This window comes from Sinohyriopsis cumingii, chromosome 14 (genome assembly GCF_028554795.1).
Source record: "Sinohyriopsis cumingii isolate HCF-2022 chromosome 14, ASM2855479v2, whole genome shotgun sequence".
In the NCBI taxonomy this organism is placed as follows: domain Eukaryota; kingdom Metazoa; phylum Mollusca; class Bivalvia; order Unionida; family Unionidae; genus Sinohyriopsis; species Sinohyriopsis cumingii.
Window position 1 is genome coordinate 88,820,988 of NC_142974.1, and position 24,603 is coordinate 88,845,590.

At 36.3% G+C, this 24,603-nt stretch overlaps 1 protein-coding gene across 2 annotated transcripts in view; it reads right to left on the reverse strand.

Moving 5' to 3' along the window:
- Nucleotides 1–24,603, reverse strand: part of LOC149784326 (intermembrane lipid transfer protein VPS13B-like) — a 370,899-nt gene that overhangs the window by 206,922 nt on the left and 139,374 nt on the right. For both annotated transcript variants that reach the window (XM_089932368.1, XM_089932367.1), the window contains exons 21-24: nt 18,967–19,075; nt 8,541–8,640; nt 3,949–4,699; nt 1,052–1,192 (exon numbers count right to left, since the gene is read on the reverse strand). In XM_089932368.1, coding sequence (XP_089788494.1) covers nt 1,052–1,192; nt 3,949–4,699; nt 8,541–8,640; nt 18,967–19,075 — 1,101 coding nt within the window. The remainder of the gene's footprint in view (nt 1–1,051; nt 1,193–3,948; nt 4,700–8,540; nt 8,641–18,966; nt 19,076–24,603) is intronic.

The window sequence follows — 24,603 nt, forward strand, 5'->3', positions numbered from 1 at the left end:
GTACAATAGTCAAACACAAAATTAATCATGATGAGCTAGGTTTGTAATAAGAGTATAGTGCTCATGAAGATGTCTCCCCTTGCCAAGTTTAATTATTCTAGAAAGGATTGTATGTGCCAAGCATGCAAAAACTTTACTGACCTTTTGCTAACTGCAAAAACTTTACCCGAGCTAATAAAATATCAAAAGATTGAGATAAACGATTCTAGCAAGAACAGTGCTTGAGAAATAAAACTTAAAACACTATATCTAACCAAAGTCATTGAAGCATAAAATAATTTGTTTCCCTAGAATAAGTGAATATTTAAAAAGAACTTATGGTATTGTGAAAAAAATCCAAAATAGTCCTAAAAGTTCTTTCACAAATCCAAAAGTATAGAGTATTCCAAATGAATCCCAATGGTGTTCAGAATGAATTCCAATACTAAATATGCTTATGTGCCAATATCCTTGAATATGCTAATGTGCCAGCTGTCTTGATGTATCACAATGATGTAGTCCAAAATGTCCTTGAATGAATTTACAATAATCCAAAATAGTGATTTAGTCTGAAATTATTAGTGTTAAGCACTCTGTAATTCCAAAGAATAATTTAAATAAATAAATCTTCTCAAAAATATTAACTGAAACACAACTACAGTTGACTCCTATAAAGATTAATGTTCAAATAGGAATGAGTAATTATGTTTACTTCTCCCTTACATAAAAATGTAAGTCACAATATGAGGACCGTGATGAGGGTCAAAAATTTCTTTCTAGGATATTCTAAGTTGTCAACAAAATCAGGAATATCGAAGTAATAAACTAATGGCCTAAACTCAGAAACAAGTAAACATGTTTACCTCTAGAAATAACAGTCTTAAAACAATCTAAAATCAAAGAGAATTGTTAGCTATGTAATATGTTATTTACAAAATAACAATACATTTTTCAGGTAGAACCTAAATTCAATTACTGACCAAGGAAAATCACACAACAGAGATGGAAAACCAACACACAATACAAATTAAATATACATAACAGCAGTAAAACACACTAACACACAACTTACCAGGCTCAAGAAAGAAGTTGATGACCTTGAGTGTAAACAAACTGGGTGGTATTCCAGTGCTGGGGTGAGGCTGCCCTGGCTTTGTCTCCAGCCAATAAACCATGAAGTCTGAAGAGTCTGGGAGACGTTTTGTCTCTGAAACTAAATTTGTAAATATAATGCAACTTAAAAATCAATTTTCATTACTTAATACCAAGTGACACACTTGTGTGACCAATCTCACAATACTGATAATTTGCTTCTAAGTGGCATAGAATATCAGTATTCCGATAAATATTGTCAAGATTTGATATATTTTGCCTTACTTAATACTATGTGACTTGGTTACATGTTACATCACAGTATGAGATGATACTGAAGATATAATGTTATTATGCCAATAGATGTGAGCTTTGTATAATATTACATCAAATCATAAAATTTGTACTGCAAAAGTTACAAAAGAAATGTTACCATATACTGAGGTGATATCTATCTTGAAAATGCTGTTTTTGCATAAAAGAGTTAAGAAAAATCACCGTGCAATATACAAACTTTCATCATCAAATTCAAATAACTCTTTCAAAGTACATCAAGCCCTCCATAGATACTGTTTGCACAATTCCATGAAGTAATCATTAAATGCTTGGTGAATTTGTAAAATATGCCATAAAAACTAACAAACCAAACACAACTGTGGTATCCATCATTACAAGCTAATACTCCTGAACCAAAAGAACTCAACCTCCACAGTTAAAAAGTACCTTATCCTATCATCAATATAATGACATGCATGCAAACTATGTTTAAAGTTACAATAAACTAAGGTTTGAAATTAAAACAGAAAATTATATATACCAAAGAAGAAGAAAATTTTACTTGTAAAAAATACTTAAACTTTCCTGATCACATTTACATTAGGAAACAAGTTCTGCTGACTCCTGAATCCAGCCCTCCCGGTAATATGAAAATATTTGTCTTTCTCATCAATATACCATATACCATACAGAATTTAATAATAATATCAATTACTGCTTCAAGTTTTCATATATAACACTTTGAGCTTTAAAAAGCAACAGACTCTCATATTGCATTTCAAAACACTTTGTATCAGCTGTGACTGGTAGTAGAGCACTAAGTGCTGGGTTACAGAGCCTGGATCTGAATTCACTTTTACTTTTGTTAACAATACTGAACAATCTTTCACTGCAGCATTAGAATGGTAAAGCACCAATAATCCTTTCATAACCTGACAAAGAAGATGAAATTTATATCTTCCAGTTATTGGATCTTTTAGCTGGGAAATAAGATGAAAAAAGTCAACTCTGTCTGCATGAAGTACATTGTCGGGTAGAGTGCCAACTTTATACTTCAGGAGTTCTCGAACTAATTTATCAGCAGCCTTTCCTGCAGCATGGTGCATCATATGACAGAGACAACCTGATATGAACAATGATGGAGACATTTTTCAAAATATAAAATGCAACTCCTTTATGAATTCCAGTCATCCCTGAAAACCCCATACAGTTCTGCCAACTTATGTTTATTCAAAGCATTATCAAGCAAATAAAAAATTGTTTTCTCCAGTGGAATCTACTGTTAATTCTGGTAATGAAAGAACCGCACTCTGACTTTGCCCTCTTTGTTGTCAATGTCTCTTACACAGATTGGGTACAACATTTTGTCATCATAATCACTACTCCTGTCTGTTGCAATATTAAACAGCCCAATTTTATGGCTTCTGCAATTTTAAGTGAAGTATCTTCTGCTAAACACCTAACAATATTAGATGATTTTGTTTTTGCACATGCATATTTTTTGCAATGTTGGAATCAGGAAACATCTGTTTGAACAAAGGACCAATGCAGTCTTCTACTGCTAGGGGTAGTCCGTGTTCTATTAAAAACTCGGTACATAACACTTCTGCATTTATAAAATTTGTGACCACAATTTAGTTCTGCTGTAAAAAAGAAGTTACCTTAGTACTGGAGTTAGTAAAATGAGCTAATTCAAGATTTCTTTGTTTTATCACCATGACCAGTATTAAAATCCTTTCCACACAGTCTGCAAGGGGCATGAAGTTGTCCTAAAATAAACACTGTATTGTGTAATTCATGTATTCTTCTCTGAATCGATTTTTCATCTTTTATTAATCCATCTGTGAAATTATTTGAAAAACATTTTTGCTCTAACACATGCATCAACTAGAATAAATCTGACTTGACTCTGAACACAGAAAAAAAGTCAGAAAACCAGTCTGTTCTCTCCTAACTAAGCCATACAGCTGCTATAAACAGAAACTGAGGTCAAAAGTTTTAAAGCAGAAACAGAATGTTGCTTGGAAATAGGGCAGCTGCTATAAATAGAACATAATACTGTTAGGAAAGTGCATGCAGTCTATGGACAAGTGTACTCTTATGTCTTAGTTACATAGAAGCTGTCTTTTCTAGAATACAGTTTGTGGGATTAATGCGATGTTAATAAAAATGAGAAAACAAATTACTAATTTTTTTGGAGGGGGATACACAGAAAACGCGTAATCCGAATACATTGTTGTGTAAGGTGTAACTTAGTGAAAAAAAAGTGTAATGATTACGCCAAAAGCGTAATGTTGGCATGTATGGAGGTATACAGGCAGTCACGTAGTAAAGACTGGAAGCTTAAAGTGATGAACATGTGGTATACAGGAAGTCACATAGCAAAGACTGAAAGGTAATTATAATGGTATCTCAGAAAATTCTACTTCCCATATATACAATTGTCATAGTCTATATTGTATACAGACAGGAAAGGATGAATTTAGGCAATAGCTAAAGTTAATTCTAACATAACTGTGATCAGGTATAGCAATGAATAGATAAACCCAGTCTTTCATGGTATTTACAAAACTGTTACTCAAGGAGTGAGGGTTTGCTTACCCAGAATAAGTGAGTCGTGACTTGGACCTTTTACCAGCATGTCATAACAACAAATTTCAAACTTCTGACTGGTTCTTTGACAAGATAGGAGGGTATAAGGCTGTGAAAAGTAAAGGTACAAATAAGGGACCAGACAAAGTGATCCCTCAGGAATGATCTCTTGATCCTCCTCCTTTTGAATATTCATGAAACTGAAGCTGGAGTAACTTTGATCCATTTCTCTGTTCATGACCTGTGACCTTCCAGTTTCTTCATCTGCACTGGCAGCTGAAGTGTTACTAAGCTGCCATTCTAAAGCAGCCTTTGACTTCTTTCTCTCAATTTTGTTCTCTGGAATTTTCTCTGGACTGAGATAAACAATTTTTTTAAGAATTTTATGAGAGTAAACTGTACATGAAATTCTTCCAGCAGTAAGCAAAACATCAAATGGAGTTATGACCTTTGAATTCTGAGTAAGATCATCAGATTCTTGTACAGGTCTCCCTGGAAATGTCTTTGGCCTTGCTCTGTCACAAGTCAAACTTGAAATTTCACTACCAACTCCACTATCAATACAACACTGGTCATGATTCTTGCCCCCTTTAGAGTCTTGATCATCTGAAGGGATTTCAGAAGACTTTGTCTTGGAATTCAAGCTCTTCAAGCCCTCAATACACAGATGCTGCAGAAGTTGGATTTGGCTAACACTTATGTGAAAGTCAAGGTCACTGATAACATTAAGTTCCAGGGTATATCCACAGATAAGAGTCTCCTACAATAAAAAAAGCAAATTCTTTACAATTTACATCAGTTCTAGAACTTTTTTTAACATATACACATGTGCATATCCCCATGTAACTAACAACTATCCATGCTGCCATTAATCCATCAGCATTGACACACACAGATAATTAGCTTTGTATTTGTAAAACCAATATGCCTGATATGCATACAAATTTGAATACCAAATTTCAAAATTTCGATTTCTTCCCAAGTCATTTTTGCTTATTCATATTAACAAAGGTTTTTGCCAAAGTCGCAAAATGATCAAAACTGTTTTAAAAAAACTAACCATAATGGCCTAAAAATATATGCCTCCTAAATGTCATTAAGCTACCTCAAAACGTTTTTGCTTGATTGTGCCAACTAGGTTTTCATTAAAAGTCTCAAAAGTTCACAAATGTGTAAAATCTAGAGAAATTGCTGTAAAAGCACAAAAATCTACAAATATAGTCAAGCCATCTACATACAAATACAAATAAGCCTACCAAATTTCAATTATCTACCTCAAGTGGTTTTTGACTAATCATGCTAACAAGGTTTTTGTCAAGTCTAACAAAGTTCAAAATTGTTAAAAATTTGAACAAAGCCTGTAAATAACCTGTAAATCAAATTTGGTCATTTAAAGAGGCATACAAATATGCTTGCTAAATTTCATTTTCCACAGTGAATGGTTCTTTCACAATCTTGCAGCTAACCAATTTCTCTGGATGGACATTAGGATGGACTGATGAATGAATGGGCAGGAACCATATGAACAATATGCCACCAAAAGTAGGGGCAAAGAATTTAATGTACAGTGGAACCCCGCTATAATGCGATGATCGGGGTCCATAAAATCGGATCGCGTTAAAAGCGGGGTCACGTTAATGCGGGGTTTCACAATATTTAACTTTTTTTCTGAGAACATATACGTGTATACATGTACAATGATCAAAAGTCAGCTTATCATCAGATGAATATTAACTGGAATGCATTAATTAAGATATATTCAAAATAATCGATGGCTAAGATATGGCTAATATATTTATAGGTTATTACTGTGCATTAAAAACATTTACTAATTTTTATTTGTTTGAACGATAATACAGATTGACAGATTGACCGATAATACCAGACTATCGCTATATCATGAAAAGTGTATCAACACCGTATGCTACCGTGCCGTCGTGGCATGCAGTTCATCCATAATGGATGTAATTTCATTGAAAATCGTACAGATTTAAAATATTCAATAATTTTGTAATAGTCTGAATTCGTCGTGTAAAATATAGGATGAACAAAATATTGAAACCATTTACTTGCCGTCTGATATCGTACGGTCATTGCATGCAGCTATTCCCGGGTCTACATACGGTGTCTCTACAAATTTCATACCGCTAAAATTTTATCATATGCGACAACTGCAAGAATAATTAACAATCAACGCATGATTTCAGCGTGGAAATAACTTTTATTTCAGATTTTGTGAACATCAAAAGAAACATGTGAAAACTGCTAAATTAATCGTTGCGCAAAGTGCAAAGTCATTGTGGTTCCAAATTTAAATTTCATCATTTCTTGAAAAATATATCCAATGACGTTTGCTTCTTTGCCGCGAACTTACTCACCTTAAATTTGGAATCATCTCCATTGATACGGCGATCAAATTTCTCTGCTTGGGCTTTCAGAATTGGGCCAGAAATTGGAACACCTTCTGAGCGAGCTTGTACAAACCATTGGTACAAAGCTGAATCTAGGACATTGTCATTAGCTAACTTAACCCTTTTACGCTGTAAACCAGTTTCCTCTTCAAGAATGTTGGGTAGACTACGGAGCTTTCCTTCATCTGTTTTCCACCCTCGCAAAGTGGACTCGCTGATTCCTAGATCTCTGGCAAGCTGAGTTTGTTGTTTGCCCTTCTTTAGTTGATCTAGGGCATACAGTTTCTCTTTAGCAGAAAACGACTTGCGTTTTTGAACTTGCTTTTCCATAACAGTAAAATATTTTTTTATATAAGCAAACAACGTACACAGATAAAGCTCGATAACTAAGTAATGAAGGCCTGCAATGGTTACGAATCACTTTTTATATAAAACAAAATTAAGCTGAACGGATGTACAATTTCATACCCTTTTAATTTACAGATAATAAAGTGGATATTATTTACTTTCAACTGTTTGTTGTTTGATCACACCGCCAAGCACAGCATACATGTTGGCGGCTTTCGTCCTTTGATGTTCATTAAATTGTGCGACTCTTGTATCAACCACAGCTTTGTCTGCTGCTTGGCTGTGATTGCAGTTAAATAAGAAGCCCATGTCGGCTATTGTTTGAGCAACGACTGTATACAGATTTCATGGAAGACAATCACAAAGATGATTTACTGGCTTTACTCATGGATCCGTAATAAGTAACACTTCCGATAATGTTTACTTCGGCTTAACAATTCAAAAACCTAATTAAACCAGTTTTCTCTTCTAGAGTAGAATACGGAGCTTCACCACAACCTGTTCAAATGATAAATTTCAGAAGCCAAGCGTTGTACACACTATTTCTCGTACGTTATATATATCGTATTATTTTAGAATTCATACACGATCACTTCTCCAAAATCACTTAAAGAACCTGGATAAATTGTTAAGTTCCGATCGTTTATTATTAAAAGTCATACGCGAATTCTTCCACCAAATTATAATAAACGTTTTACACACTATTTCTCGTACGTTAAACAAATATTTTCACGGTCCGATAAAAATACACGTAAATGAATTTCAAAGTTCAGGAACCATGCCACGATCATATTATTTTAAAAGTCACAACTAATCTCATGCCCAAAATGAAGTTAATTTCTTGTTTTGTTTTTTTTTACTTTTCTCCAAATTTTTTTTCTCCATGTGTGAATGAATATACGAAATTTCGGGAGCCATGCTACGACCGCGTTATATCCGAATTCGCGTTATGGCGGGGCGCGTTATAGCGGGGTTCCACTGTACTGATAATGCATAAATGATCAAAACAAAAGCTCTTCAAAACTGCACATGCAGTAATCAGTAAATATCATAAGAAGATTCAGTAAAGTAAATGCTGCATAACAAATGAGCAATACCATTTTAATTCTACAATGTTCACTCTGTTGCTAGTCAAGAGAGGACATCCCTCGACTAGAGACCACATTTCATAACACCAAAAAATAGTGTATTTAATCACTTTGTACTAATCAAGAAAGACAACACATTTTATAAGTTCATATTTTCACTGCAGATGGATGGCTTCATAAGATGGATGGCCTCATATGTGGTGGCCTCATACAATGGATGGCCTTATACAATAGGGCCCAATAAATAAGACTGGCTGTTAGTTCTCATTGGTATTCTTCAGCAAGGTACATTACCAACATCCACTGAGGGGTTAGCCTCCAATGGGCTGGCATACCATGCAGGGGGAGTATGTGCTCTCACCAGCTTCATACCATGGAAACTAGCATTAATTTCATTGCAAAACTTAGCTGTAAATTTAAACTTCAGTCTAAAAATCCAATTGTCTGATTGACTGAAATTGGAGTCTAACTTAAAATTTATATATCTTTTAGTGACAAAACTGTTCTCTCCAAGACAGTACTTAGTACTGGCGGTGTATTATTTATAAAACAGGCAATTTTGTTTTGTTTTTTAAAATCAATAATGAGCAGTTTCAAAATCAGAAAAAATTATCCAATGTGTGGCTACAATCCCAACTTCTGTCCTTATGCTAAAAAATACATCAGGGAACAGGTCATTAGATAGAACAAGATGGCTGGCGAGCCTAACGGAACAAAAATATTTTTTATTGAATGAAGCTCAAATGCGTCTAACCTCCTGTGTACATTGATTGGTGTAGACAACTGCTGGTGCTGCCACTATTCTCACATCACAGGAGGCAAGAAGAGGGTACAACTTTATCTCTTGATCTTTTCTGAAAAACAACAATTACTGGTTAAAGGTAATCTGAAACATTGGGTGCTGTTTAGGATTTTTGGATAGAAAATACATGTGTCAACATATAAGTAGAAATTTACCCATATATCCATCCCCCTTAGGTTAAACTATGCCTTTTGAGATGATACACCTTGGAGATTAAAACTATCAGAATTGTCTCGGAGTTCCATCCCATGGCTTGTATAATATCAGGTAGGGAACAGTTGCATGAATGCAATGCTGGTGGTGATTGCCCTAACCTCATCAGCCGAAATTTGTAATACCTTCATTTGATTTTGGGTTGATTCTCTGTATGATCAATGAATAATCCAAATTATCCAGAATGCCTGAGCATCAGCTGACTTATATACCTTTCCCACTTACAAAAGGTAAAAAAATTGATTTGATCTCCTTCCCTTGCACTGGCTTGGTTCTTTTTGGCATACATGCTAAGTCTGCCAGACGGTCAGGTAGCCATTTGATTTGAACTCAGTCTTTTGACTACTGATTTGCCAACAAAACCTCCTGGAAATCACAAATCTACTGAGCCCATATATTTCAAGCTAAAACAAGAGAACCCCACTTGGATTACAGTGGGTGTTCCCTTTCAGCTCCATCATCAATTAATCATACTTTGTAAGATGCCACCAGCATGGTAGGCTGGGATGTCCATCTCTTGCAATTGTGTCCAGAAGTCTGCTGATTATGGCCTGCCAAAGGAGTGACTACTGCCATTAATATCCTAGATATGAAACTCATAGAGAAAGCATTTTAGTGGTGTCAGAAAACACTTGATGGAAATGGTATATCATTATATCTACAAATCCACTGTGGTGAGTTATCTCAGAAGGCAAACCAAATCTCCAAACCTCTGCCTCCTGGTTTGGAATTTTATAATGTGGTATCATCCACAACAAATCTATGTTTAAGTCCATCACATTCCAGGAAGACTAAATGCATTAGAAGACTTATTATCCTAAAAGATGAATCTCTACCACCACAAGAATAATCGACAGAGCTATAGCATTATGATAAGTATTTCTGAGTCGCTATGTTATTCCATGATCCATTTGTACTTACTTTATAATATAAGTGATCACAGATTTCTAGATGAAATGTTTTAGGCTAGATGTTTAGACAGCTGAGAAAAGATAGCCGTTTAATAAGTCTGCAACTCAAGCACACTCTGAGTCATCCCCTGATGTCACTTGATCACGAAATGAAGATGTGAAAATGAGTCATTATATACCGATATAGGATCTAACATCTGGGACTCTAATGTTGCTACAGATTATGCCATACTAACAAGTCATGACAGGCCATGAAGCCATATGATGCTGGTCTATTAAACTATCAGTGTGGTTCATAATCTGTTAGAAAACCATTTAGAGCAACCAGATTATGAACCACAATGGTTCTGTAATGGTGCTTGGGTGCAGTGGCATATACCTAGGTACAATGGCACTATACTTGCCATAGACCAACATGGGTTCTCTATTGGATAGGATCCAAATGATCTGTGATGGTGAAGCGATTGTTATGGTGGAGGGGCAGGATAACTGATGTAGTATCCAAATGATCTGCGGTGGTGAAGAGATTGTTATGGTGGAGGGACAGGATAACCGATGTATGATCCAAATAATCTGTGATGGTGAAGCGATTGTTATGGTGGAGGGGCAGGATAACTGATGTAGGATCCAAATGATCTGTGATGGTGAAGTGATTGTTATGGTGGAGGGACAGGATCCATGGCATCCATCCCATTAGGTACAAGATTAGACCATATAGGAATCTATGCTAACCATACATGATCCAAATCACCCATCACCCAATCATTGGCAGTACCACCAGATGCAAGAAAACTGGGATTATTTCTACCATGACGAAGTGGAATTCACCACTGATCTCACCCCCATTACCTTTTCCAAAGAATACCATATTTACTGTATATGATACGACACTGAATTTGTTAGGACATTATAAATTAATTTTTTAAGTAATTTTTTTTGCATGTGCTGGGACACATCAGGTTTCTTTGTAGTCATAAGTTCTGGGTCATCTTTTAAATCATTTAAAATTACATGTCAGAAAATATACTCAAACTTATTATTTCATTAAAAAAATATTAAAATGTGTACTCTTTAATCCACTGCAGCACCACTTCATTAAACCAACCCTTCTCCTCCTAATATACAATCCATCCTTTTGGCAGGGGCCCCAAGTGGCCGAGTGGTCTAAAGCGCTCACCATTACGGACCACTGCCATCTCAACTCTGTATGCGTGGGTTCGAGTCTCAGATTCGGCCAATGTGGGTATGTGAGAAAGCTTGCCAGTAGCTTCTCGTGGGTCGGTGGTTCTTTCCGGTGTTTTCCTGGGTTCTTCCTCCACCATTAATACTGGCTGCCATGTATAGCCTATCGTGTACTGTAAAATGGCATCAAACCCCACAACAACAACATCCTTTTGGCGCATGAATATTTTTTAGCTCCCTCATGCCATGAAAAATTATCATTGGAGGCAACATATCCCCTGAGGCGGAAACGGCAAAACTTAAGTTAGATTTTTTTTTATCTGCACCAATCATGCAAATTCTCACACTTTGAACCCCATCCTTATCTACAGTCTGTCCAGAAATGAGATCAAAATAAACTGGAATTTCATCCATTTTAATGATCATATTGCTAGCAAAATCATCTTCTCTTCTGACCTTCATGAATTCATCAAATGATTTTTTTTTTCTTCCTTCAAATCTTCTGGGAGATGCAGGGTCATCAATGTCTATAAATAAGCATGAGATTGTGCAGGGCTCGAATTTAACACAAATTTCTTTGTAGCCAGAAGGACTAGTATATTGAGAAATTTACTAGTCCTGCCAAATCTTTACTAGTCCTGTTCAAAAAACAATGTCACACAGCTTTCATGTATGTTTACCGATTCAATTTTAACATTCGAACAACCCCCAACAAAACTGGATGTTTTCTGTTTGTTTTTGCGAATTGCATACACCAGTTACACCACATAACGTTCCTTTCCTCGTCATAATTCAGCCATTCCCTGTCTCTTGTCCATTTCTTCTGAAATTTTCCATTAGGCTTTTCTCTATCATAAGAATTATTCCTCATCATTCTCATTCAACTTTTGCTTTTTATCCCCCCGGTGCTGAACACCTTCTATCAAATGCCACATTTTGCCTGTCTTATAAGGAAGGAATTGTGCCTTGTTTTGAAATACGAGATGTTATTGTATAGCTGACGCGAATTATTTAAAGCAAGAAAAGGAATGGCACAGTGTCCTTTATATAAGAAAGTCAGAGCAAGAAACACATTTCAAAATTTTGCCCCATCCCACAATTAAATGGACTCTCCCTAACAAAGACTTAACTTCAGTGGATGTTCTGCATGATCAAAGCACCGGCTATTGTAAATACTGCTAAAAAATATTAGCATCAGAAGATAGTGTTAGTTTCAGTTTGGAAAAGGTGTGTTACCATCAAGTGAAGCCATCTGATACTCGGTGCGTTGTATTTAACAGCTCCAATTATGGTATCATAAGTCGTAAGTTTGGTAACTGTTCCAAATTAATCGAACCTCAATGTATTGTTGAAATTAATAATAAGGCAGAAAATTCTCAAATCTTAGATGCCCATTCTCAGAGATTTTAATTCCCAACAAATGTGCAGCATTCTGCTTGGATATATCCATGTGTATTCAATTATTTGTTCATTCTTGTAAGGGAAAAATATAAAAACTATTCTTATCATCATAGAAAAAGTAGCTGTATGGAAAGGATGTGTCAATAATGTAATCGTAATAAACTGATCTAATTCTTATAATTATTTCGATGGAAATGTAAAATATGCAGTTTCCTGTTTGTGACTGTTGGAGCATCTGAGTAGCGAAAAAAAAAAAAAAAAGAACCTTAAAAAAAAATGTGCAAACTAATTTCTTTGAATAGTTTTTGCCTTGTTCTTTTGTGTGGTATACCGCTTTGTAGTTTGTTACTGTGGTCGAGTGAATAAAGTGTGATACCACATCATTTTTTCATTTAATTCGTTATCACATTAATTAGGATCAATTACCAAACTTCCGTTGTTTATGACGGGACCATAATTTGCGCTGTTAAGTGAAATGCACAACATCGGATGGATTCTTGTTATAGAAATGCACCTTTCCGAGGCAGAAATTGACTTCATCTTCTCATGCTAATATGTTAGGACTGTGTTTACAATGGCCACTGCTTTGATTCTACAGAACATCTGCTTTATTAGGGAATGGCAAAACAAATGCTGACTATTGATAACTGAGACTTACTAGCCTATCGGACTATTAACATTATGAGAGTTACTAGTCCGATGGGAAATCTGCTAGCCTCAGGCTAGCGGACTATCGCTAATTTAGAGCCCTGTTGTGTCACTTTAAAAACTGTTCCACTGTTTCAATTTATGTTCAAAATTCCAATGAATACCATCAAAAAGGAACCCAACTTTGCTTCCCAATGTTGGCTGAATTTTTATATGTAAAAGAAAGAAAAAGATTAACACACTTAAAATAATCCCAAGTCACCTACCAGGGTCAGCTCACTTTGTAATAAGATAACCTTGGTATTTTATATCCTGCTGGTAAGCTCAAACAATGAGTTAATTGATTGCTACCAGATGTATTTATTAAACCCACCACTTTTATTTGTTTACTACTTGTAATCATAATTGATACAAACAGGCATTGTTGCTTGTAGTGCAAATGGTATACACAGCATTAACTTGATTTAACAGTATTTTTTTGTAATCCATGCAAGCAAACCCAAGTACTCACAGTGAATGCATTTTCAAATAATGATTTTTATTGATGAGATTCTCATATTGCTAACCAGGATATAATAAATTCTTAGTTACTTTGCACCTTATACTGTGTCACCTGTGAATGGCTGGTGCCTTCAAGCTATGGGTTGATATTTCTCTCTCTCATTCTAAAATTTGCTGGATTCAGTTTTCAATCTGTTAACATTAAATGCTTTGAGGACAACCAAACACAATTTGTTTCTCTATATTCATGTCAATGACCATTGTGCCACGTTACCTGACAAAAGAGATACACACTATGGATGTTTTTGCCACATATACAGAGCTCATGTATATATTTTTGCCATTAATAAACTGATCATAAAGAATAAAAAAAGTAAATAAATGTTAACAGTACAATGTTGATGTTGGTTTCTTTCATTTTTTAATTCTAGGACCAAAGAAATCGTGACTGTGGATGTATTACACCTGGGCATGGTAGATCCGGACTGGGTGTGTCAGACATGCAATTGTACTACACAACTGTATTATTGACAGAAGAACTATTATGGACCCTCAATATTACTAATGTGAATAAATAATTAAAACAGAGCAACAGCTATGAGATGAAATCACAAAGAGAACCATTACTGATCGTGATATAAAACTGTGCATATGGTTGCAAAAATGCTATTTGTGGACTTGTTGTGGCAACAAATGTTGAGTCTTGGTGCGACTGGAAATGCAACCAAGACAACCATAATAGTTGCACCAATCAAAATTATTATCAGGATTATATCAATAGCAACCAGTGTCTCTGGTGATACTAGCAAATTAATTTCGATATTATATTCATGAATAAGTGTTTATTCAGAACTGCTTGCAGCAGTACAAATTAGTCTCAACATAAGTAGTAAACTGTATTTGGTGGCAGATGAGAATAAAACAATTAGTTTCACTGATTTCAAGACTCCTGGTGGAAATGGAAAATCACTGACAACTCTAAGCACAGATAAGAAACTGCAAAGTGAATTACGGACAATAAAAGTCAAGTAATTTTGCTTTGAAAAAAAGATAAATAAATGCCAAAAACACAAGCAGACTATTAAAGAAATAGAATGCCTGCATGGCTTTGTTCTTGTAAAAGAAATCCAAGAGCAATATGGACTAGGCTCATCCAAATTATAGTAGATACAGAATGCTTTCAAGTAAAAACATCTGATATCAATCAAATAGATCTACAGCTTTTAATAAATAGCATTAAGACTCTTAAACAAGACATTTTACCAGCTTTAAGTTATGATATATATTTAATGATATTGGCATTTAATGAAATAGAAGAGAAAATAGTAAATATGGATAACAGAATATCAAAAATGTTAGACAGACTCCTCACACTTGCAGATATTTCACCAGTAACAGCACAATTTATAATAAACTCATAGAATATAATCAAAGATAATGATGTGGAGAAAAAATCAAACTAATGAAAAAAAAGCTTTCTGATCAAATTAGAAAGAAAATGTGTTTTTCTTTGCAAATCATACAGTTTTACTGGTTACTGTTATACATCAATGTATGACTAGCTTGGACTACTTCACTTTCCGGATTATTAATAATAATAGTCCACAGGTTGCATATTATGTGTGGTTTGCTTGCTTAATGGCCAAAAATCAGGGCGAAAAAAGGTTGTGACCTAAAATGTAAGAAAAATCCAAAACCATTGTTATGACACTAGTTAGTTGTTTAAACATATTAATTACTCTCAGTCATGTTTCTGGTGGTGTTGCTATGTTGATGCACCCCAGAATGACTAACAGTGATATGGTGTTTGCACTATGTGCAAAGAACAAAATGCTCCCTCTTTCTGCTGTGCTTGACAAAGTTAAACTCTATCAAACATGAGTTCTGTAATTGAGTTTTGCTGGGTTTTGCTGACTTCATAGACGGCTCATCTTTCCCTGAAATACAACTGAATTTTGACATTTTGACCTCTAAATTAATCAAACTTGTAAATTATTCCTGCTAAAATAATATCTATGTTTTGCATTTTGTGTAGAAAAAAAAGACTTCAAAGATGATGAACTTGCCAATAAAATAAAGATGGCTTACACATTTTCTCATTAAAGGCAAGGATGCATTGTAACTTTTGTTCTTCAATCTCATTGATTTATCTAACTAATGAAATGAACTGGATTGTTCCACTTACTGTGCTTTACCTATGCAAATATTCTAACAGGCTCTCCCATTGCAGTGCTCAAAGGACTTGACAGTCAGTTAACATCTATAATCAGCCAACTAAATAAATTCTGTGCCATGGTTGTTATTCTTCTCTACCTGCCTCACTGATCAGCTGTATAAAATTCCTCTAAGATAGTTTTAAGTCAGCAGTGAGGCAAGATTGTTTACACAGGCTATATGTTATGGGCATAATATTGTGGAGGTACAGAAAGGTCTCTTGTCTCCATCTCCCTCAAAAAACATGTTGGGGTGTAGAGTCAGAGTCCACTGCCTATTGAAAAGTTGGACTTTGGTGTCAGCATGGGGAAGCCACTTACGTGACTATATGACCTATGATGTCATTGACATACAGGTTGCAAGATTTGTGTAGTCACATGACCAGGAATACAAATGGCCAGATCCAGGTCAAATATCAGCAACAATGTACTTTTGACTCATCTGTCAGCGGATTAAAGATATAACGAATGCTATGCTCACAATTTCTGAGAAAATAAATCATATTCCCATCAATTTCATGCAGGTATATCTCGATGAAAGGTCGTTCAAGTCTGCTGGGCCAGCTAGTAAGCAGCTTCCCCATGCCAACATCAAATGGTGTCTGCGATTTCCAACTTTTCAATAGGCAATGGACTCTGACCCTACACCCCAAAATAAATGTACAAATATCAAAAATGGGGTGGCAAGGCTCAGAGGAAACTCGGACTAAGGATAGGGGGTTCTAACCTGTAACAATATAACATGGGTTAGACTCCCCATCCCTTGATTCATGGATGGTTACTCTTAATTTTCTTTGTAACGAACCCCTGTGTTCTACTCGATGACATTGGGGGGTGGGGATAGGGGACTTGCTGGATACTTTTTTGTAGAAAAGACTCTATAAAACAATTTTATGTTGAAAAGACTCAAATAAACAACATCATAACTGTAAAGGAGAATATTCAGCAGCAGTGGGAAAATGGAGCAAATGAAATGAGAATTATATATGTACCAAGCTTTAAATGTCATTTTTGAATGGTTTTGCAATGTGCATGACAACAATACCCACTCACATATCACACTTACATTAAGAATAGTAACTAATAATGTTTACTCAGTTGAAATAAGTTTAATCCTAAGACATTAAGAACTGTTTAATACTTAATTTTACTTTTAAATGAAGATATTACATGCTATGAAGTATGTAGCTTTCTTACTACGTACATTACATATACTTCTCACGAAAATTTAGTCCACCTCTGGAAAGGCCACCCATCTTATAAGTCCACTTTCCCTGCGCAGAAGGGGTGACCGTATAAGTTGTTGTTGTTGTTGTAGGGTTTAACGCCATTTTTCAGCACATGTAGGCTATACATGGCGGCCAGCATTAATGGTGGAGGAAGAACCCGGGAAAACCACAGAAAGAACCACCAACCCTCGAGAAGCTATAGGCAAGTTTTCTCACATACCCACATTGGCTAAATCTGAGACTCGAACCTACGTAGACTGAGGTGAGATGGCAGTGATCCGTAACAGAGAGCGCTTTAGACCACTCAGCCACTCGGGGCCCCTGACCGTATAAGAGAGGGACCACTGTACACTCATGTTGTAGTTGCTTTATTTTTTTTATTTATTAGATTTGTTTTTGAAAGAACTAAACAAGCTGTTTCATCCATTTGAAAGTATAGATGATAAAAGTTAATGATATGGATGAGTTCATGGAATCAGAAGCAAAGCTTTCAAACAAGCACATGAAAGAAAGTGATATTTGTAATGTCAATAAAAAACATGACAGAAATAGTAATTGAAAATACCATTCTGATCATTGAAACAGTTATTTAGGAGAAATGTTTGTATCTTTTTGCAAAAAGAATGGTTCAAACTATACCCAGTGCACTTTAGGGTCTATAAAAATAAGCATAGAAAAGCACATTGAGGCCAAGGAATATCGTGTATCTATCAGAAACATACCATTTCACAAGTCTGTCAAAATACTAGATTCGAGACAAAATGCAACTGATGGTTTTGGTAGGAAACTAAAAGACTCAGAGCCAATAGGCCAAGACAAAGAAAAAGTATTATTTCCACTGGCTAAATGGATTGCTGCACAACAGCTGCTTTGTAATTTTCCCCATATAACTATTTTGACATAATGTTAGGCTTGTGATAGAAGACAGTGTATGATACATAGCTGGGGTCCCTCCAACAGCAAGATGCAAATGACCAGGCTTCTTTAGCTGACATGTCTTCTTTAGCTGGTAATAAGAATATCAATAAATATACTTACATTTATGCATCCTGAATTTCCTCAAAATGTATTTCTTAGTTTTGCAAAATGAAATGACATGTCCTGCAAAACCTGATACACACCAAAACTATACTGTAATTTCAAGTACATTTAAGGTTGAAATCCATTCTCCTTACTACAATGAACTGACCCAATAATCCAGTCCATTATAATCAAAAAAGGTCATGCAGTATTAATCAGAAGAAACTCATTCATATTTTCCCATACAAATGCAGTAACCTATAAGTCTAGACAGGTTAGTTAACTGAAGAAAATACTGCATGTGAATCTTCTTAGCTAAACAAGATGAGGAAAAGAGGGTGGAAGATACAAAATAATGGCCTTCAGTGACACAGTGCATATAAAACAAGAAAAACATAAAGCAGTGGTTTGAAAACAAATAGTGTACACAAAAACCTCTACTTACAATATTGCTGTGTAGAACAAATGCCAAAAAGCCCTCTTACACAGAGGTTTGAAACAAATAGTGCACACAAAAACCACTACTTACAATGTTGCTATGTAGAACCATGCCATTAAAAAACCCAAAAACTATGTTCACATAAGTGAGAAAATTATAAAAAATAAAATGCATAGTAATACTTCATATATCTGAAAATATCAAAATCCTCCTTGCATGGAAGAAAATTATAACAAAATTTTCAATGGATTTCAGGGGGCAATGTGAATGATTTATTGTTAGTTCATAGCAAAGACTCAAAACTAGTGTCAAATAGTAAAGGAAGTTAATGGGCAAGAGTTAATATGGACATTTATGTGATCGGGGAATGTATTCAAAGGAAAAACATTTCAGACCACTCCACTGTTTGGTGCTTGGCTGTGTATGCCAGATGACTGAGGAAACAATTGGCTACTGTTTACCCTGTTTTTAGCAGCAACTGTACACAGTATGCATTGAAAATAAACACAAAAAGAATTATTGTTGATGATTCACCACAAAAAGCAATGCTTCCATTTGTTTTTGGTTTTTTTAAAATCACCATTTGATTTAGAAGGTTAAATCTGTAGTATAAAGACTTACTCAAAGGGTTTGATTATATTCCATTCAAGGGCTGGAATCTGTGTCTCTTCACTGCTTGGTCGCTTGTAATGCTTTGGTTTCAATGATGAAACAAAGTGTCTCCAGCACCCTGGTCAGAAAATAAACTTCCTATTAATAATACTTCTTCACATAACTAAAATGTACCTTTTGTATAGACAAAAGTACATTTTATAAGAGCAAATGGTCAATACATGTAAAAAAAAGTCAGCAAAAGAAAAACTGGAATAACTTATCCCCAGACTAACAGTAGCTATTACAAATGCAAAATATCCAGTGACCTAGATATCTGAAATAACACAGATTAAGTAGCATCATTTTTTTGGTGATGTGTGCTTAGTTGTGATGAAGCATAGGATCGTGTGTGCGGGCAAGGCGATGGGTGCTGTTTACCCATGTACCTGGGCTCGAATCTCCATACAGTACGAATTAAAAATTCTCTAACCTGTATGGTAGTATTATCTGTAATTATTTGTATTAAATATTAATTCTGCCTACTATTATCAAGCATTCTTCTATAGAATCCAGATATAGCACTTTCTGTTCTTTCTGGTATATATATATATATATATATATATATATATATACATATATATATATATATATATATATATATATATATATATATATATATATATATATATATTAAGACAAAGGGCAATAACTCTTGCCCATTTCATTCTCTTGAATACCACCAAGTGTCAGCAAATTTTGGCTGAGCAAGATATTGCGAGGATAACTGCATGGCAGAGTGATTGGAAGGGTGTTTAAGTAATGTGATTGGCTAAGTATTCTCAGAGAAATATAATGTAGTTAAAAACTTGCTTTCCACTTTGAATACATTCCCTAAACACATTACATTAGAAAAATAATTAATAGGAGAAGATGCTGAACATCTGACCTCTACCTTGGGTATCCTTCTGTGGATGAGTGGCTGGATTCCCCATATGAAAGATAACCCTTCCTCCTAATGGAAAAAGCAACACAGCCTGGGATCCCTTGACCTGAGATTTATATGTGGTTGACAAGATGAAGTTGAGATCTTCCCACCTACAAAAGTTTCATTGCTGAATCCAGCTAAGCTAAAAGGCTGTGTTGATTGATCTAGTTGGGTCTGGTGGCCATATGTGCTACTGCCTCTGGCCCTATCAGATCCAAAGTTTGTCTCCGCAATGCTAAATCTCTGAGGTAAAAACGTGAGAAGGTTGATTCTACATGCCAGCCAACAGCTTCTATAATACCTCAGATCGAAATGTTGCATTCAAAAGTGAGGCTCACAGAAATGCCTCTAATCTCATGAGCTGTAATCTTCATGAGGTGACTCTTGTGAGATCTCAGAGTATGCCAAGCATATAACCCACTTCAGCCACAAAGCAAGGGCTTTTTGGGTTGATGTCCTGTTTTCTGGCTTTCATCGGGAGCGAGAGGAGGAGGCGTTTGTGTCTCTGTGCACCTCAAGTAGTGCTTGAGGAAGCAGACAGAATCTTGCATGGCTGCTGTTCTTGACTTGTCTATAGAAGATAGGGGATGGATGACAACTCGTTGGTTACCAACAAACAGTAAAAGGCTTTTGGCTATGAAGCCTGATTGTTTTAGGAGGACTACCAAACCATCCATTATGAACCGAAGACAGTTTGGGTTGACTGAAAGGGCATGTAGCTCACTGATCCTGCATGCTGAAGCTAAAGCTATCAGGAAACATGTCTTGTATGATAGAAACTTTAGCAAAGTGTGGGCTAGGGGCTTGAAGGTGCATGAGTTGAGCCATGTAAGAACCCAGGATAAGCTTTGTTTGGGAAACAATATTTTGATTCTGGTCACTGGAGATTAAAACTGGTTAAAGATCTAAGTCTTTACCATGCCCAGTGTCACATCTGCAATGTGTCTGATAGATTAATGGACTTTGATAGTGATTGGGGCCAACAGTTTCTCCTCAAGAGCCAGAGAAAAAAGTTGGATAACAGAGGGACTGGGGTATGCAAAGTGATGATGTGATGGACCTGGCACCAGTCCTTAAACATACACTACTTTCCCATTTAAGCCTTCAGAGTGGAGGGTCTTCTTGCTTTCAAGATTCTTTCCACAATCGAAGGTTTGAATTATTTGTCTTGCAAGGCTGTCCTGGTAAGAGCCAAGTGTGTAGAAGAACAGGGCAGTCCGGGCAAGGAAGAACCACCTGTGACAGTGAATGCTGGAGAAGATTTGGGTTGGCTGGAATCTGCTTGAGTGTTCCAACGCAAGAACATGTAGATCAGTAACCCAGGGCTTGTCCCATTGGAGAGGGGATATCAGAATGATCCTGCCATTCTGAACCTGTAACTTCCGGGTTATTTTAGTATCAGCATCAAGGGAGGGGAGACAAAGGCCCTCAACCCTTCAGAAATGACTGCCAGTGTATCCACAACCCAAGCTTTTGGGTCTGGAACTGGAGAAACAAAGGTGGATAGCTTCTGATTCCACCTCATCACCAAAAGGTCAATCATTGGATGCCCTGGAAGTATGCAAACCCGAGTGAAGACCGATTAAGGGAGTGACCATTCTGTGTGAAAGACATGACCACTTCTGGATCAATTCTTGGCCAAGACACTGATGCTGATATTAAATGAGTCTGATCTTTATGTTGTAATGGAGATTGTTGCACTCACATAGAAACTGTCAAATCAGAACACACAGGTCGAATGATTTGGTTCATCCCTGTTTGAGGAGATAGGTCACCACCACAGAGTTGTCGGACCAAATGAGGACCATTATCACCTGATGACAGCTTTCATTTCTAGGCTGTTGATATGTAGAGGCCATTCCCCTGTTTCTCAGGTGTCACTGACGGTAAAGAAGGTTGGCAACAGTTGGGCACCCCCACCATGAATATTGGCGGTGGCACCTACCTTTTTACCACCTGAGGCTTCTTCAGCAGGATTCCAATGGTCAGCTGACCTGGACTGCCCCACTGACATGGGTATAATCGAATCTCAGACATGATCATGACTGATTAAGAGGACATAAAATGGAGTGGTAATGTGCTGGTAAGGCCCGCAGAAAGAGATGGCTAAGCAGGATCAAATCCACTTCTGTACAATAAACTGAGGAGCTGTAAGAACTCACCTGCTGAAAACCAAGTACTGTTGGAAATGGACTCAATAATTCCATGATTCTGATAATGCGAACACAAGGGGTGCACCAGATTCCGGTTGGTTAAGAACTCCATACCCAGACTGGACAAAGTTCTGGTATGGACAGAGGTCTGACTTTCCCAGTTGGTTACAAGGTCTAGATGATCTAGAAGAGATGGAAAGTTCCCACCTTGGAGTAGGATAGAACTTACCATGTGTTTCTGCAGGATGCTGCCCAGGCATGCTGCAGTCGATGTAAATTATGTCGGCAGGAACAGGGAGAAGACACAATCCATAGTTTGAGTGAAAGCCCAGGGACTATGTTGAAGAATGGTCAATTGATAAATGGTGCAGCATGTGAGAGATGAGATGGCTAGGGACGTGAAAGTATGCATCTGTCAGATCAAGACTGATGGAGAGGCAGACTGACCTTGCTGTCTCCATCTCAAATTGGGGGAGGTGACTCCAGTTGATGGTAGGCCTCAACCTGCTGTTCGAAAATGAAACAGCTTTGAGTAAAATGCTGGGGATTATGGCTGTTGCACAATCTTATGTCACTTGTTTAGGCTAGAATAAACAGTAACACAAGAAAGAGTGAAAACAACAAGCTTTGAAAAAACTACAATAATTTATTTCGAATCATGTGAAAAATTACGTAAAAATGAAAAAATATGAACTTAAATTTTATAGAATCAAATCTAAAAATAATCCAAGAATAAAATTTTTGTAGTCCTAATAACAAAATGTTCTACTGATTTCACATTTGAATATCGATGAAGAATCCAAGATGGAAAACGATGACGTATGTTACAATCTGTAGTGTTGAAGTCTACAGTTCCTTGTAGAAACAAGAATTATCACTCTGGTTTCTGATAGCTGAATAAAGTTTTATAAAAAACTGTTCCTGTTTCACAATATTACACGAGTACACATATTTTCCAGAAAATAACAGAATTAATCCTTTTGAATCCAAGTAATTTGAAATAACTATAAAACAAGTAATTTGAAGTAACTGCAACCAGCACAACATACAGCTAACAGTTTAACAGCCCTGCTTCTAGTGAGATTAATTCTTCAAAACATAGGTTTTACGGTCTTTCTAAAATGTAAACAAGGGGTCACGTGATCATCTTCTGGAAGTTTATAGAAGCTAAATACTTGTTAAGGGTCACGTACCCCCAGTGTGACCATGAAGAAAACCAATAATTTTACTATGAGAAATAACAAAATAAAAAAAAGTGTTTACATCTTAAAGACAAAGTCCCATCAAGACCTTGAAAACAACCAATCATTTTAAAACAAATAGAACTTGTTTACGATGGTTGCTACAAATTTTGAAACAAGGTCAGGATTTAGATCAACACCTGGTGTTTATAAACTAACAGTCAAGGTTAAACTATTTTCTGAAAAAAGTATCATCTCTAGTGAATAAATTTACATTACAATATCATGTAATGAAAAATTAAAAATACAAAACTGACAAACAATTACATTGAAATAAATATATATTAAATCAGATATAATTAAATCTGATATACATAACACACAAGCTCCCATGCCTTTGTTTTAATAAGCGACTGAATCTTCTGTTGATGAACTAAACACAAAGCCCCTATGAATGACCTGGACCAGCCCCCCCACCCCAGAAATACGGAGGTCGAGTGAGCTAAAAAAATCAGTTTCATATCGCCACTGTACGACTGCATCCTAGGGATCAATATTGGTACACATGTGGCTAGGAAGATCCCGTTATGAGGCTCCTGAACATCCCTTCACACTGATGAGGACTAAGTGGTTCCAAACACCAATATGGGATTAGCAGCAAGGTGGAGGGGCAGTTCCTGAGCTGCCTGCCTCCAGGCTTCTTTTATGCACATGCCAACCCCTGAAAAAGTGTAAACAAAGTGGACAAAAAGAGTAATCTGAGCATGGATCTACATTTAGTTTTAGTTGTTGTAACAAAGACAGACCAGGTGGTATGAAGACTCAAATTCCATCCTCAGTAAAACTTCACTAGCTCTCCCATATAGACAAGCAGTGAACACACGGAAGTCCAGAACTACAGGCAATGCTGGTTGGTTGGTCTGGTAAATGGTCAGCCTGGAGGCTGGCCATATAGAAGACAGTCTGGCTATCACCAGTATTGGCCGCTCCAAATGCCTGGCTGGACAGACATATTTCTCACTGAAATTTCCATCACAGAAAGGGCATGCGCCAACAGTATGCTGGACGGATGGATCTGTCACACAGATCCCAGTAAATTATAGTTGGCTGGACCACATATAGGAACAGCTGGAATATGCAGTTTTAATACGCATTAGATCCAGTGAATCGGGTGTAAATGGCATGTGGTCTGCCCAGATGCTGGTGGTATATAAATGGTCTGTCAATCACAGTACCTACCGCACCAAAAGCTGGTTGAACAGACAGATTTCTTGTTGAAATATCTGGTACAGTAATAATAAGATGCCGATCGCATGGCTAGATGTATGTATGGATCACTGAGATC